A 17607-nucleotide genomic window follows, 5' to 3' on the forward strand; every position below is an offset into this window, starting at 1 on the left:
TATGCATGCACAGAACTGTTAGGAAGCCATTAAGCGATCACAATAGAAATATCCATGAGCCTGCACTGTCCTCTTTACAAATCTTTCCAACTTTCACAAATCACAGCCAAACATCCTCAGATGACCAAAAGGCACATCTATGACTTGGGGACACTCTCGCTGCCAAATGCCCAACATCTACCTCAAGCCACTGAGGCATGAAGGGTGATTTTTTTTAAAAAAAAGTTGCCAAACATTTTTTATATTGTAAGAGAATGGCTGAACCCTTTGTATTCAAAGATTTCAAAAATGTGTACTCTGGGACTGACATCTAACCTGGCAAACTTCAGTCCAGTGGGTAAAAACTGCAAAAGGATAACCTGCTGAAAGTGACCACTGAGAATGAAAATGCCTGTGCAGCCAAACTAAGGATAGGCTTGTGTGTAGAGCACTGGACTAGGACTCAGGAGACCTTGCTTTTTTTCCTGCTTTGTGAACAACCTCCATGTGACCTTCAGCATGTTATTCTCTGTGCCTTAGTTCCCCATTTTACAGATAAGGATGGTGCTGAAGCCACACAAGTACCCGTTAAAAAAATACACCCCTTCCCTGCCTCTGTAGCAACCTATCTCCTCCTTCTCTGCGGGACAGAGGGTAGGACGATCCGCTTTTTTAAACAAACCAGACACACGAAGGGTTTCAGAGTAGCAGCCGCGTTAGTCTGTATTCGCAAAAAGAAAAGGAGGACTGGTGGCACCTTAGAGACTAACCTATTTGAGCATAAGCTTTCGCATCCGATGAAGTGAGCTGTAGCTCACGAAAGCTTATGCTCAAATAAATTGGTTAGTCTCTAAGGTGCCACAAGTACTCCTTTTCTTTTTGCAGACACACGAAGTTCACACCCAGTCACACTCTCCCCACCCCTTGGCCTCCCCCCACAGACGCAGGACAACCAGCTGCAGAGTCCTTGCCCAACAGCCCCCCCACACACTTCGTTGCTGACGTCAGAGGGTGGCAGAAGAGGAAGGCTACATTTCGGGCAGCAGCTGGAAGCTGCTGCCCCCTCCCCCACCCCTTAGCCCCGGCTGCAGTTGGCGTTTCTTCCCTCCCGGGGGCTGGAACCTGGCTCCCCCTCCCCCGCCATTGCCACATCTCCAGCAAGTCGCTGTTTCCTCCGGGGCTCCCCATGCCCAGGCTGTGCAATGCAATGATAGCTCAGTGGTTTGAGCATTGGCCTGCTCATGTGAGTTCAATCCTTGAGGGGGCCATTTAGGGATCTGGGGCAAAAACTGGGGACTGGTCCTGCTTTGAGCAGGGGGTTGGACTAGATGACCTCCTGAGGGCCCTTCCAACCCTGATATTCTATGATAAAGCTAGGGAAGGTCCCGGTGGGCTCCCCGCAGGCACCGGCCCCCGCCGGAGAGCCCCAGGCCGGCCGGAGGACGCGGCCCACGCCAGGCGGCGCTGCGCGCATCTGGAAGCCACAGGCAGGGCGCCCGGGGGAGCCAGCGGCGGCTCACGCACCTCCCTGGCGCCCGGCCAGCGCGGAGTTAGCCCCGCCTGCCTACATGTGGCTAGCGCTCCTCCGCGCCACAGAGCAGCATCCCCGGCCAACTGCTCGCCCCTGTCCCTTCCCCGCCGGAGCCTCCTCCCCAGCGCCGCCCACCTCCCTGTCTCCTCCTCCGCCTCGTCTCCCTGCACGCCGCTCCTGGAGCCCAGCGTCACTCCCGCTGCAGCCGCAGACATGGCGACGCTGACAGCGGTCCAGCCGCTCACACTGGACAGAGGTAAGCGCAGCTGCTGCGCCCCTAGCCCGCTCCAGGGCAGCGGCTCAGGCAGGGACTTCAGGCGCCCCTGGGTGCGGGGAGTCACCACAGTAGGCTGCAGAGAAGAGGCTGGTGTCCCCTGGAGACGCATCCCCGGCACATCCTGCTGCTTCTGGCTGCCGCGGAGTTGCCCCTGCCTGTATCCCACCCTGGTCCTGGGGAGGGGCCCCCAAAGCCGCAGGAGCCCCCTGGCCGTACCTGTGCTGGCTGCTGAAGCTGCACCTGCATGCTTGGAGCCTGTTGCCGGAGAACAGGGCAGTGGGCAGGCTGCGGGACTGGGGGGGACGCTGCCCCCCAGGGCAGTTCGGACTGCAGGTGGCTGTAAGGTGAAAGGGGAAGGAGGGAGGAAAGCAAAGAGACCAAACTTTCTTCGAGGAGGAGAAGCGTTTTGGAGGCTGGGGTAGGGCTGGCATCCTGAGGAGATAGCCGGGGCATGGATCCCCACAGTACCAGGGGGAAGGGGATTGTATATTACAAATCTAGGGTAGTGCTGGCTAGTGTATTGCACTCTCTATGTAGTGTATTAATCTCTCTATGTAGCTCTACGATCTTGCTTTGCATCTTTTCTGCACTCGCTTTTCTCTGCTAACTTGCTATCTGGTACAGCATCTTGCCCTACTAGCATCTCTAGTGCATTGATTTTGAGTATGTCCCTATACTGGCATCTCAAGTATAGTGGCAGAGTTGCTGCTTGGCATATAGATGCATTTCTAGTTATTAGCTTTGTGGTAGCTTCACTTTCTCCATAGCTAACTCCTCTAAGAAAAGGGCTCAGACATAAGCAAAGGAAAGTCAGCCATGCGAAAAATCTGAATTTGGGGGAGTAAAGGAGAATGGGAGGGAGCTGCAATTTGCCATATTTGCTATAATTAATACTGCTTCCATATAGAAGACAGCTATATTCCTGAAGACACCTAGTTGCCCCTGGCATTGACGACAACACTGATAAATTTTTTCCACCCTCGAGACTGTGACAACAGCACCTTTTTATCCTTCTCTTTGTACAGTCCATTACAAAAGAGATAAAGAGGGGGTGCAGAAAGCTTGAGACTATGCTAAATTTAAACTTCTGCCACAAGGCTGTAAAATTAGATCTCCCAACCCAACCTGATTAGGCGACAATAAGAAATGATTTCTAAACTGATACCATTGAAAGTACATTTGTAATCCTAATAAGGTACCCAGAAATATTTGGTTATTACAGAGGGGGAAATAACTTGATTTATTATTTGTTTGGCTTTTTCTTAGTTATGAAATCAAACAAGCTCCCTGGATAGGACTCTTAAGTGTTAGGTCAATTTTTTTTAATCTGCATCCTGTGTGTCTGAGCCGCTGAGCAATTTGTAAATCCTTTACTTTGTAGAGAATGATTTAGGCCAGTGCCTTGGTTTTAAAAATACTCTTTCTAGAAGATTAAGATGGACTCGAAACAAGAGGCACAGAGCTTCCTGCTGTAAATTCAATGGAAAAGAAACCTGATGAACTCAGTTTGAGATTTTAATTTAGAGGACACTAGGGTTACTTTGCTGGAACCTAATTGAGGGCATAGCAGCTGTTGTGGTCCCATCACAACTTTACTGTGCATTAGGTGGGTTGTTTTAATAAGATATTCAGACAAAAGAAAGAACAAAATGAATTTATTACTGAAATAAAGTACTGGCATGCAGAAAGAAGGAGAATACGTGTTTGTCCAAAGTGCTTAGAAATCTACTGTGTAATGTGTAGTTTCATCCCAATATTGTTTGCATTAACAGGACAAATCTATTTCTCGGTAAAGTGTTGAACAGATGGCAATCCATTAAAATGCATGGCTTTTCAAAGAGAATTATTAGTATTTCAATATTATGATACCATAGCATTCCTGTTCGTTATTGAAACTATGTTTTTTTTAAACACTCTCTCTCTCAATAGTCATAAGTAAGATTCCACTAGATATGGGCCAGGGTGTGCCTGGCACTTTCACAGAGGTGGAAGTTGAGGGCCAAAATGCCCTCCTCTCACCTGGTGGCTGAAGTAGGTGAAAATAGGAGAAGGAATTCATCAATCCCAGTGACTCCTAAGAGGACTCACTGTTAATGTAGTTGAGATGCAGAGTTGCATCAGCACAAGGTGATTGCATGCAGCAAGGAAAAAAAATATATACAACGTGTTCATTTCCAAAAGAAGGCAACTTCTTCAGTGGGACGCAATCGCCTTTCAGGGGGTGCTGCTGCTCCAGTTGTTGAGAAGGCTGAGAGCCCCAGAGACATCTCACCTAGGCCCAGTGCCTCCAGGTGTTTTCACTTGAGTCCTCCCCTTACCACCAGGGAAGAGGGGAATCTCTGGGGCAGCAGATTTCTCAAATCAAGGAAGAGAAGCTCTCCCTTTGCTTTTATCAAAATAGAAAGAGCTGGGCTCCTCCTGAGTCTGCCTCAGCCCTGCTAAGGTCAAGACACAGTCCACTCTGGAAAATACCATAGACCTGCACTGGCTCCATGCTCTCCCACAGAGAAGTCAGTGCAGCAAGGAGAGTAAAGTGCATTCCTTGAAGGCATGTAGTAGTTCAAGTGATCGTGGTGAGGGAATTATCATGGTGGGGTCCATGGGGGCAGTGTGCCTCTGCACTGCCCCCTCCTCTGGGCAGTGTCTAAATGGTGAAATCTAGCCCTATGTGAATAATATACAGATGTAAAACCTTTATTACTGTCCTGGAATGTGTCATCATAACAAACTTTATATGCAGTTTTATTTTTCAAACCCCGTCACAGATAAATGAGAAATATGTAAGTTAAAATAAAACAACATTTAAAGGTGACTGTCATTTTTGTGTGCATGATTGGAAGCCTGATTAGAATTAACTTCTTTAATTCCTGTCAGCATGTCTCTCTCTACCTGCACAACCATCTGTGTCTGCAGGACTATAATATGTAGAGCAACTTTCCAATATAATGGAAATTTTAATCACAGTTTCATCTCACAGACATCTCCCTTTAATCTGAGACTGTACAGGGCTGGAAGGGAGACAGCGTACGTCCTGGGGTGGGAATGTGATGTGATTCAGCTACTAGGGCAGGTGCAGCTGTGGGGGTTTCTACAGAGCAGTGGTTCTCAACCAGGAGTACGTGTATCTCTGGGGAGTACTCAGAGGTCTTCCAGGGGGTACATCAACTCGTCTAGATATTTGCCTAGTTTTACAACAAGCTACATAACAAGCACCAGTGAAGTCAGTACAAACTAAAATATCATACAGATAATGACTTGTTTATACAGTAACGCCTCATTAGTTATGTTCCTGAAAAATGCGACTTTAAGCGAAACGATGTTAAGCTAATCCAATTTCCACATAAGAATTAATGTAAATGGGGGGGGGGTTAGGTTCCAGGGAAATTTTTTTTTTGCCAGACAAAAGACTATATATATATACACACACACACATACAGTATAAGTTTTAAACAAATAATTTAATACTGTACACAGCAATGATGATCGTGAAGCTTGGATGAGGTAGTGAAGTCAGAGGGTGGGATATTTCCCAGGGAATGCCTTACTGCTAAATGATGAACTAGCACTTGGCTGAACCCTCAAAGGTTAACTCATTGTTAATGTCGCCTCACACTCTACAAGGCAGCAGGAATGGAGGGAGGGGAGACAGCATGGCAGACAGCGACATACACACTGTGTGTGTGTGTGTGAGAGAGAGAGAGAGAGGAATGCCCATTTCCCCTTTAAGTACGCTGCCTCACTACCCTTAACACTGCCTTGTTAAGTTAATCAGCAAGCTGAGACCACATCTGCTGCCATGAAGCTCCCTCCATCTTGAGCCCTGTCGTGTGTGTCCCCTGCTCTATGGAGATGGGGTAAGCAGGGTGCAGGAGCAAGGGGGAACGGGACACCCTGACATTAGCCCCCTCCGCACAGCAAGCAGGAGGCTCCTGGGAGCAGCTCCGAGGCAGAGGGCAGGAGCAGCACATGGCAGTGGAGGGAGGGACAGCTGGACTGCTGGCAATTGATAGCCTGCTGGGCGGCTGCTGCACAGGGAACTTAGGGGAGTGGGGAGCTGATAGTGGGGCTGCTGGTCCACCCTGGTTCCAAGCCCCCACCAGCTAGCTGCAATGGGCTGCTCTTCCTGCAAGCAGTGGACAAAGCAGGCGGCTGCCAAACGACGTTAGAAGGGAGCATTGCACAACTTTAAACAAGCATGTTCCCTAATTGATCAGCAAAGTAACAACGAAACAACGTTAACTGGGACGACTTTAAGTGAGGAGTTACTGTACTGCTCTATATACTATACACTGAAATGTAAGTAAAATATTTATATTCCAGTGATTTATTTTATAATTATATGAAAATGAGAACATAAGCTATTTTTCAATAATAGAGTGCAGTGACAGTTTTGTATTTTTATGTCTGATTTTATAAGCAAGTAGTTTTTAAATGAGGTGAAACTTGGGGGTACACAAGACAAATCAGACTCCTGAAAGGGGTACAGTAGTCTGGAAAGGTTGAGAGCCACTGCTATAGGGGAGGCTGAAGTTGGGGGCAGGGTTACAAGTGTTCAAGAGATTTGGGAGGGGAAAAAGCCTGTGATGCATAACGGAATGCGGTGGACATAATATACCTGGAATTTGCAAGGCTTTTGACACAGTCCCACATGACATTCTCATAAGTAAGCTGGAGAAATGTGGACTCAGTAGAACTACCCTTAAGTGGATACATAGTTTGTTAAATAGCCACAAACAAAGAGTAATATTAATGGAATGATGTCAGATTAGAAGGAGGTCTCAAGTGGGGTCCATAGGGATCTGTTCTGGGTCCAGTGTTATTTAACATCTTTATTAATTACCTGGATGTAGGAACAGAGAGCATATTGATTAAATTTGCGAATGACACAAAGCTATGGGAAGTGGTAAACACTTTGGAGGATAGACCTAAAATGCAAAGGTATCTTGATAAATTGGAGAACTGGGCTATAGACAACAAAATGAAATTCAACAAAGACAAATGTAAGGTGCTAAACTTAGGGAAGAAAAACCAAATGCACAAAGACAGAATGGGGGATAACTGGCTTGGCAACATCACTGCAGAGAAGGATCTGGGAGTTGTGGTGGATCACAATCTCAACATGAGTCAATAATGCAATGCTTTTGCAAAAATAGCAAATGCAGTTTTGGATTGCATTAACAGAAGCATAGCATGCAAGTCACAAGAGGTGATAGTACCGCTCTATTTGCTGCTGGTTAGGCCTCAGCTAGAGTACTGTGTCAAATTTTGGTCAGCGCTGTATAGAAAGGATGTAAAGAAACTGGAAAGGATCCAGAGGAGAGCAACAAAGATGATCAAAGGGATGGAATGAAAGCCATATGAGTAAAGGCTGAAGGAACTGGATATGTTTAGTTTGGAAAAGAGGAAATTATGGGGGCACATGATAGCTATCTTCAGATACCTGAAAGCCTGTCATAAAAAAGATGGAGAAAAATTGTTCTCTTTTGCCAGAGAGGGCAGGACAAGAGGCAATGGGTTCAAAATATAGCATCACAGATTTAGATTGAATCTCAGGAATAACTTCCTAATTGTACGAATAGTAGGACAATGAAACAAACCGCCTAGGGAAGTTGTAGAAGCTCCTTCACTAGAGGTTTTCAAAAAGAGACTGGATAGCCATCTGTCTTGGATGGTTTAGATACAATAAATGATGAATCTTGGCATGGGGTTAAACTAGATAACCCTGGCGGTCCCTTCTAGCTCTGTGATTCTGCAGTGACTTACAGAGAGTCAGAGGTTGAGGGTTGGGAGACACAGAGAACATGGGAGAAGCACTGTTTGGAGATAACCATGAAGGGGGCTAAGGGCAACAGTTAAAATTTAATCTTCTAAAGTTTGATCATTCTGCAATCTTTCTTGAGTCTGGACTGTAAGAATGTGCTACTGAGATGTGGGGTTGGGGAGCAGACTTACTCCCCAGTGCCTCACGGCTACAGCCCTGTGACACTATGACCTAACGTCCCCTACTTGCAGAGCCCTACTCTCCACCTGCCTCCACTCCCTGTCATGATCACCTCAAACCCAGGCCTTCCCAAAAGAACCCTGTTTTCCCATGACCTCTTCTACCAGAGACCTGTTGCTTCCATGGTTCTTTTCCTGCTCCACCATGCCTCCTGCTACAGTGCAGATCCACCCAATGCCCCCTCCCCATGCCTCCACCAGACTTCCACTCAGCTCACCAGTAAAGCCCTCTTTGCTAGGGATCCCTAAGGCTTGTCTCTAAAATGCATGGGCTCCCCAGCTCCATGCCCGTGGATCCCCATAAGGCAATTGCACCTTCCAAATAGACTTCTACTTAGGACTTCTCATGTATCCTTAGAGTCTTTAGGGTGGCATTCACCTCTTTTTCTCCAATTGTCTGCTGGTGGGGGAGGACCAGACTGAACTCTCCCACCCCCATCTTCTTTCTTTGGGGGGACATCAAGAAGGATTTTTGCCCTCCACAAGTCAATGGATGGTCCCCAAAATCTACAGAGGAAGGACTACTGCTTTTCTGCCACTATCAAACTGTGGCCAACCTGAGTGTCTGGGCCTGTCTGTTACAGGCCAGAGTTTCCCTGTGGTAGAGTATCCTCATAGAACATATGTAAGGACTTCCCAACATAGAGAAATCCTGCTTGTCAGAGGATGGGTTTTCCAAGACCCAGATGTCTCAGCATCCTCATGTCACTCTCCCCACCATACTTCCCCTACCAGTTACCCAAGAAGCCTATGCCTCCCAAACCATATGCCCCTCAGATTAAACACTTCCCCTCTCCCTACTGCACCAACCTTACATCCCCAACTCAGTACCACTTATGTCATTCTATCAGTCATCCTCACTGGCCATAGAAGTGGGATGGAAACCGTTTTTCCATCCCAGGGAAACTTTCAAGAGATGTAAAAAGACATTGGTCTGAAAGTTAATGTTTATTGATTGCATTGAGAGAAAATTAATTTAAACAACCTTCATTTTAAGCTAAAACATGTGGGCATTTTATTACTCTCTCTCTCAAATATTTCTGGTCAGGGCCATTGTATTGTCTGAGATTTCACATGGGGTCCCTCACTTATAGGCAGACATCACTGTATCTGTCAATAATAGAAGATGGATTTTCACCTTTCACTTTATCTGAACCTTTATCTTTACTGAACATTTTAAAATACTATTTTTCAAAAAGCTTAACTTATTTGAAATGTTATTTGTACTCTTCACTCTGAAGCTGAACTTAGTCTGCTGTGGCCACTGTTTACTCAGAACATTGCACCAGCATGTTCCCTGATCTTCTTCATTGTGGGTTTTGCACAGGACAAGCAAATGGCAAGTTAGGAAAGATCACTTTTCAAGAGACCATCTTGATTTCTAGTCAATTAGATATTTAAATTGTTTTGAACTGACTCATGGTTAAGAGCTAGATTGTCATGGAAAATATATTTCCAGGTCCCACTAGCCGATGTCTACATCTATCCTTCCACCCCATATCCTGATTACTTTTTTATTTGCATATAGTCAGTATTCACATCCTTGGGGTGAACACTTCCTTAAGTGCTTGCAGATTGAAGGAAAGACTGCTGAATTCTTTGCACAGAAAGAACTGATACCACAGTTGTTTATGAAGCTTCACCCAGGGTCATAACTGCTGGCTGTGCAGTAGGTCAATGGGGAACAGTCTGGGATGGATTTAATTTAAAATCATTCAGGCATTAATATATGTGAACATAACCTTAAAATAACCTAAACTTATTGACAGCCTAATTTCTACTGCTCTCAGATCTATGCTAGGAAACTGGAAAGACCTCTTGCTGTTAAGCTACACTGCGTAACTAAACTCCATTTATTCTCTATTAATTCAAACAATTAACTTTCAAATGAAATGGATGTGCCAAAACACATTGGGAAAGTTGTCCTATACAGCACTTTATTTAGAAGAGATAAAGATAAAGATAAGATAAAGATAAATAAGAAAAGATTGGAAATTAGTATTAGAGCTTCTAATATAAGCAGCTATGGCAGTGTTCTGTTGATAGTTATAAAATAAACTTCCATTCCAGCCAGATAGAACACCGTTCTTTTATAGGTCTGTGTACATCCTTCTCTATGTTATTTTTCTGTTCATCCTTCTCTTTTGATAGCCTACTTAAGTGGGTTTGGTTCCCCCCCCACCTCACACACATCCGTGTGTGGTAAGTACATATCATTGATATAATTTTCATGGAAATTGGAAACATGCCATTATTCTGGACTGTAAGTCTTACTATAATGTATATTTGTTCTGAAAATAATATAATTAATACAAAGTCTAATTCATAAGGTAGGACCTTGACCCTACTACAGAGACCCAGCATCACTTAAATCCCACTTAAGCCCTCAGAATAGGGTTGGAGTGATTGTACTGTCCCTCTGCATAGGCATGAGTATCACCTAATATCTATCAAATATATCTGTCCATCTCAGAGATTTTATAGCACCCGTCATTGTAGGATCTGAGAGCAATGAAAATACTTTAAGTGCCACAAATTTGCAGCTGGATATCCTTTATGGCGATGATATACAAAATAATGATATATTAAAAATAAAAATCACTCATTCCATTAAGATAAAAAAAATCAGAGGGCTTGGTCTGTATTTGATTATGTAGTACTGGAACAGAAAGACGTAGTCAGAGACTGAAATAATTTGTTTTATGTCACTGTGTTTGATTTTTTTTTTACTGGATGTTTTTCTGAAGAGATGGATTTAGGGTAAGCCGCTTGGTTTAGTGCATTTTGGATTATAAATGAGTATGTTTTTTACAGATCTATGCAACTGAAGCATTCATGCAGCATTGATAACAAATTTCTTTAATTATGCACATAGTTTAGTAATGCTTCCTAAAGTCTTATGGCTCCTATATTTATACCTTTAATATGGTAGCTTGGATTTTTATAAGAAATGTCAAAATAATGTTACTATTTTAAAAAGTTAAATGCACATGAGGAACTCAACTGCATCTGTTAGGCACAGCCCTGAATTGTGGGTAGGTATGGAGATCCACTTCCCCAGGGGAACTCTGAAAGGAACTGGATCTGCCTGAGGAGTCTGTGTTCCAATCTGCAGTCAACCAGTTTCACTGGATCATGGTCCTGCTTCCTTCTCTCTCTCTCCTGTCCTTGTTGAGGTGGCTTCTGCCCTGAGGCCTCTAGGAGAGAGCAATCCCTGATACCTCAGGGGTTGTAAATGGGCCTGGCCACTGTACAATGATCAGAAAGGAGCAACAGCTCCTTCTCTCAACTTTGTACTTGTGCATCAGACTTGCATCTAGGCACAATGTGGCCTTAAATATGAAGTCCTTCATAAATGTGTGTCTATATGTAACACTCCACGAACACACAGAGTTTTGGTGGAATTTGGTGTAAGTCACTTCTGTGACTTGGAAAGGGATATCTTAAATCCCCAGTCAAGTGTAATTTTTGAACACAAGATTAGTCTTGCCACATTGTTCTTCAGTGGCTTTGTTCATGTTAAGAAAAAGTTTGTTGAGCACGTTAGGCATATAATTGCCAAAACAAGATGGACAATGTTCAGAGCAAACACTTATTACTGCAAGGATTTTGCCTTACTCCTGGTCTGTAAACACCTAACACACTGTTGGTACTGCAGCAATTTAATAATAATACCTAGACATAATTTTAGTTTACAGACACTCCCCGGTTTACGCAAGACCCGACTTACGCATATCCGCACTTACGGAAAAAGCTCCGTAAGCTAGAAATAGGAGGGGGTTTTGTTGTTGTTGTTGTTTTTTTTTGCATAATGGTCAGGAATACATTTCCGACTTATGCAAAACTCGAGTTACGTAAGGCGTTCCGGAACGGAATGATTGCGTAAGTCGGGGAGCATCTGTATTTGAGTTTATGCTGGAAGATCCTGAATCTGAACAGAATTTAGGTTACCAATAATGTATTCTACTCCTCATTTGTTACATTGTTCTGGATCCTGAAACTTGTTGATCCTCAATAGGGATGTAAAATGCTTATTGGTTAATCGGTTATCCAGTTAACATCAGTCTTATCGGTAAGGTATTCTGGTTAACATTTAAACTCTGCTGCGGGACCCTGCTGCCGGCCCTGCACCACGGGTCCCAGCTGCCATGCCCCCGAGCTCCTGGCTGCTGATCCCCTTCCCCCCACCCCATCCCAGCTGCTGGCTGGGGTCCTGGTTGCTGGTGGCCCCCATGCCCAGGGCTTTGCGCGCGGCAGCAGCAGAACCCCCTGCGTGTGGTGGCGGCTGGGACCCCAGGCGCGGGGGGCCTGCTGGCAGCCGGGACCCTGGGTGCGCAGGGTGGCAGTAGAGCCTAACAGTTAAACATTTAACCAGTAAAATTTTAGTCGTTTGAACATTTACTTTTTTAAAATGTTATTTTCATCCCTAATCCCCAATGGGGCTCTGAGCAGGTACAGGAGTCCATCACATACAACAAGGATTACAGGATTTGTGTGCTAATGTTTAGGAAACACAAGGCAGGCTATATTATATATTCCTTCCCTTTTGACAATGTGTTTTATAGGGTATGTCTACACTACGGAATAAGGTCGAATTTATAGAAGTCGGTTTTTTAGAAATCGGTTTTATATATTCGAGTGTGTGTGTCCCCACAGAAAATGCTCTAAGTGCATTAAGTGCATTAACTCGGCGGAGCGCTTCCACAGTACCGAGGCTAGAGTCGACTTCCGGAGCGTTGCACTGTGGGTAGTTATCCCACAGTTCCCGCAGTCTCCGCTGCCCATTGGAATTCTGGGTTGAGATCCCAATGCCTGATGGGGCTAAAACATTGTCGCGGGTGGTTCTGGGTACATATCGTCAGGCCCCCGTTCCCTCCCTCCCTCCGTGAAAGCAAGGGCAGACAATCATTTCGCGCCTTTTTTCCTGAGTTACCTGTGCAGACGCCATACCACGGCAAGCATGGAGCCCGCTCAGGTAACCGTCACCCTATGTCTCCTGGGTGCTGGCAGACGCGGTACGGCTTTGCTGCACAGTAGCAGCAACCCATTGCCTTCTGGCAGCAGACGGTGCAATACGACTGGTAGTCGTCCTCGTCGTGTCCGAGGTGCTCCTGGCCACGTCGGCTGGGAGCGCCTGGGCAGACATGGGCGCAGGGACTAAATTTGGAGTGACTTGACCAGGTCATTCTCTTTAGTCCTGCAGTCAGTCCTATTGAACCGTCTTATGGTGAGCGGGCAGGCGATACGGACTGCTAGCAGTCGTACTGTACCATCTTCTGCCAGGCAGGCAAGAGATGAGGATTGCTAGCAGTCGTATTGTATCATCTTCTGCCAGGCAGGCAAGAGATGAAGATGGCTAGCAGTCGTACTGTACCATCTTCTGCCGAGCAGCCATGAGATGTGGATGGCATGCAGTCCTTCTGCACCGTCTGCTGCCAGCCAAAGATGTAAAAGATAGATGGAGTGGCTCAGAACAAGAAATAGACCAGATTTGTTTTGTACTCATTTGCCTCCTCCCCTGTCTAGGGGACTCATTCCTCTAGATCACACTGCAGTCACTCACAGAGAAGGTGCAGCGAGGTAAATCTAGCCATGTATCAATCAGAGGCCAGGCTAACCTCCTTGTTCCAATAAGAACGATAACTTAGGTGCACCATTTCTTATTGGAACCCTCCGTGCAGTCCTGCCTGAAATACTCCTTGATGTACAGGCACCCCCTTTGTTGATTTTAGCTCCCTGAAGCCAACCCTGTAAGCCGTGTCGTCAGTCGCCCCTCCCTCCGTCAGAGCAACGGCAGACAATCGTTCCGCGCCTTTTTTCTGTGCGGACGCCATACCAAGGCAAGCATGGAGGCCGCTCAGCTCACTTTGGCAATTAGGAGCACATTAAACACCACACACATTATCCAGCAGTATATGCAGCACCAGAACCTGGCAAAGCGATACCGGGCGAGGAGGCGACGTCAGCGCGGTCACGTGAGTGATCAGGACATGGACACAGATTTCTCTGAAAGCATGGGCCCTGCCAATGCATGCATCATGGTGCTAATGGGGCAGGTTCATGCTGTGGAACGCCGATTCTGGGCTTGGGAAACAAGCACAGACTGGTGGGACCGCATAGTGTTGCAGGTCTGGGACGATTCCCAGTGGCTGCAAAACTTTCGCATGCGTAAGGGCACTTTCATGGAACTTTGTGACTTGCTTTCCCCTGCCCTGAGGCGCATGAATACCAAGATGAGAGCAGCCCTCACAGTTGAGAAGCGAGTGGCGATAGCCCTGTGGAAGCTTGCAACGCCAGACAGCTACCGGTCAGTTGGGAATCAATTTGGAGTGGGCAAATCTACTGTGGGGGCTGCTGTGATGCAAGTAGCCCACGCAATCAAAGATCTGCTGATATCAAGGGTAGTGACCCTGGGAAATGTGCAGGTCATAGTGGATGGCTTTGCTGCAATGGGATTCCCTAACTGTGGTGGGGCTATAGACGGAACCCATATCCCTATCTTGGCACCGGAGCACCAAGCCGCCGAGTACATAAACCGCAAGGGGTACTTTTCGATAGTGCTGCAAGCTCTGGTGGATCACAAGGGACGTTTCACCAACATCAACGTGGGATGGCCGGGAAAGGTGCATGATGCTCGCATCTTCAGGAACTCTGGTCTGTTTCAAAAGCTGCAGGAAGGGACTTTATTCCCAGACCAGAAAATAACTGTTGGGGATGTTGAAATGCCTATTTGTATCCTTGGGGACCCAGCCTACCCCTTAATGCCATGGCTCATGAAGCCGTACACAGGCAGCCTGGACAGTAGTCAGGAGCTGTTCAACTACAGGCTGAGCAAGTGCAGAATGGTGGTAGAATGTGCATTTGGACGTTTAAAGGCGCGCTGGCGCAGTTTACTGACTCGCTTAGACCTCAGCGAAACCAATATTCCCACTGTTATTACTGCTTGCTGTGTGCTCCACAATATCTGTGAGAGTAAGGGGGAGACGTTTATGGCGGGGTGGGAGGTTGAGGCAAATCGCCTGGCTGCTGGTTACGCGCAGCCAGACACCAGGGCGGTTAGAAGAGCACAGGAGGGCGCGGTACGCATCAGAGAAGCTTTGAAAACCAGTTTCATGACTGGCCAGGCTACGGTGTGAAAGTTCTGTTTGTTTCTCCTTGATGAAACCCCCCGCCCCTTGGTTCACTCTACTTCCCTGTAAGCTAACCACCCGCCCCTCCTCCCTTCAATCACCGCTTGCAGAGGCAATAAAGTCATTGTTGCTTCACATTCATGCATTCTTTATTCATTCATCACACAAATAGGGGGATGACTACCAAGGTAGCCCAGGAGGGGTGGTGGAGGAGGGAAGGAAAATGCCACACAGCACTTTAAGCACAGCACTTTAAAAGTTTACAACTTTAAAATGTATTGAATGACAGCCTTCTTTTTTTTGGGCAATCCTCTGTGGTGGAGTGGCTGGTTGGCCGGAGGCCCCCCCACCGCGTTCTTGGGCGTCTGGGTGTGGAGGCTATGGAACTTGGGGAGGAGGGCGGTTGGTTACAGAGGGGCAGCAGTGGCAGTCTGTGCTCGAGCTGCCTTTGCTGCAGCTCAACCATACACTGGAGCATACTGGTTTGGTCCTGCAGCAGCCTCAGCATTGAATCCTGCCTCCTCTCATCATGCTGCCGCCACATTTGAGCTTGAGCCCTGTCTTCAGCCCGCCACTTACTCTCTTCAGCCCGCCACTTACTCTCTTCAGCCCGCCACCTCTCCTCCCGGTCATTTTGTGCTTTCCTGCACTCTGACATTATTTGCCTCCACGCATTCGTCTGTGCTCTGTCAGTGTGGGAGGACAGCATGAGCTCGGAGAACATTTCATCGCGAGTGCGTTTTTTTTTCTTTCTAAGCTTCACTAGCCTCTGGGAAGGAGAAGATCCTGTGATCATTGAAACACATGCAGCTGGTGGAGAAAAAAAAAGGGACAGCGGTATTTAAAAAGACACATTTTATAAAACAGTGGCTACACTCTTTCAGGGTAAACCTTGCTGTTAACATTACATACATAGCACATGTGCTTTTGTTACAAGGTCGCATTTTGCCTCCTCCCACCGCGTGACTACCCCCTCAACCTTCCCCCCTCCCTGTGGCTAACAGCGGGGAACATTTCTGTTTAGCCACAGGCAAACAGCCCAGCAGGAATGGGCTCCTCTGAGTGTCCCTTGAAGAAAAGCACTCTATTTCAACCAGGTGACCATGAATTATATCTCACTCTCCTGGGGATAACACAGAGAGATAAAGAACGGATGTTGTTTGAATGCCAGCAAACATACACTGCAATGCTTTGTTCTACAATGATTCCCGAGTACGTGTTACTGGCCTGGAGTGGTAAAGTGTCCTACCATGAAGGACGCAATAAGGCTGCCCTCCCCAGAAACCTTTTGCAAAGGCTTTAGGACTACATCTAGGAGAACCGCAAATGCCAGGACAAAGTAATCCTTTCACATGCTTGCTTTTAAACCATGTATAGTATTTTAAAAGGTACACTCACCAGAGGTCCCTTCTCCGCCTGCTGGGTCCAGGAGGCAGCCTTGGGTGGGTTCGGGGGGTACTGGCTCCAGGTCTAGGGTGAGAAACAGTTCCTGGCTGTCGGGAAAACCGGTTTCTCCGCTTGCTTGCTGTGAGCTATCTACAACCTCCTCCTCATCATCATCTTCTTCGTCCCCAAAACCTGCTTCCGTATTGCCTCCATCTCCATTGAAGGAGTCAAACAACACGGCTGGGGTAGTGGTGGCTGAACCCCCTAAAATGGCATGCAGCTCATCATAGAAGCGGCATGTTTGGGGCTCTGACCCAGAGCGGCTGTTCGCCTCTCTGGTTTTCTGGTAGGCTTGCCTCAGCTCCTTCAGTTTCACGCGGCACTGCTTCGGGTCCCTGTTATGGCCTCTGTCCTTCATGCCCTGGGAGATTTTCACAAAGGTTTTGGCATTTCGAAAACTGGAACGGAGTTCTGATAGCACGGATTCCTCTCCCCAAACAGCGATCAGATCCCGTACCTCCCGTTCGGTCCATGCTGGAGCTCTTTTGCGATTCTGGGACTCCATCATGGTCACCTGTGCTGATGAGCTCTGCATGGTCACCTGCAGCTTGCCACGCTGGCCAAACAGGAAATGAGATTCAAAAGTTTGCGGTTCTTTTCCTGTCTACCTGGCCAGTGCATCTGAGTTGAGAGTGCTGTCCAGAGCGGTCACAATGGAGCACTCTGGGATAGCTCCCGGAGGCCAATACCATCGAATTGTGTCCACAGTACCCCAAATTCGAGCTGGCAACGTCGATTTAAGCGCTAATCCACTTGTCAGGGGTGGAGTAAGGAAATCGATTTTAAGAGCCCTTTAAGTCGAAATAAAGGGCTTCATTGTGTGGACGGGTGCAGGTTTACATCGATTTAACGCTGCTAAATTCGACCTAAAGTCCTAGTGTAGACCAGGGCATAGACAAATCCCTATGCCCAATCCTAGTATCCTACATGCCTCATTCACTCTAAAGTTAGTGGGTCTTTTGCCTGAGTAAAGAGGGCAGGATCAGGTACTTAATGAAATATCAATTAAATTATTTGTTTGAATATATGTCTTCTCTTTTCAGCTTATGTGTGCTACTGGGCTGGGCACTCCTCTAATGAAATAATCAGTGGAAATAAGAAATGTGATGGATAATAAAGTCTTTGGCTTTGTGCAGATATGTTCTTTTAATTAACCATCAGAAAAATACATATAAGCATAGCTCTCTTTAACAGTTATGATACTTATGCAAGTACACAAAGATACACACTTTTAGTTGAGCTAT

General features: G+C 46.5%; 1 protein-coding gene across 9 annotated transcripts in view; it reads left to right on the forward strand.

The window, feature by feature from the left end:
- Positions 1-1556: 1556 nt before the first annotated feature.
- Positions 1557-17607, forward strand: part of LIN7A (lin-7 cell polarity scaffold A) — an 81918-nt gene continuing 65867 nt past the window's right edge. The window contains exon 1 of one of the 9 annotated variants that reach the window (XM_048835695.2): positions 1557-1766. In XM_048835695.2, the coding sequence (XP_048691652.1) occupies positions 1724-1766 (43 nt within the window). In that variant the 5' untranslated portion in view covers positions 1557-1723. Of the gene's footprint in view, positions 1767-2112; positions 2132-6062; positions 6084-17607 lie in introns of those variants that run through there. The other 8 variants (XM_075124321.1, XM_048835688.2, XM_048835689.2 and 5 more) reach the window with 8 other exon arrangements.

Source organism: Caretta caretta, chromosome 1 (assembly GCF_965140235.1).
Source record: "Caretta caretta isolate rCarCar2 chromosome 1, rCarCar1.hap1, whole genome shotgun sequence".
NCBI classification, from domain to species: Eukaryota; Metazoa; Chordata; order Testudines; family Cheloniidae; genus Caretta; species Caretta caretta.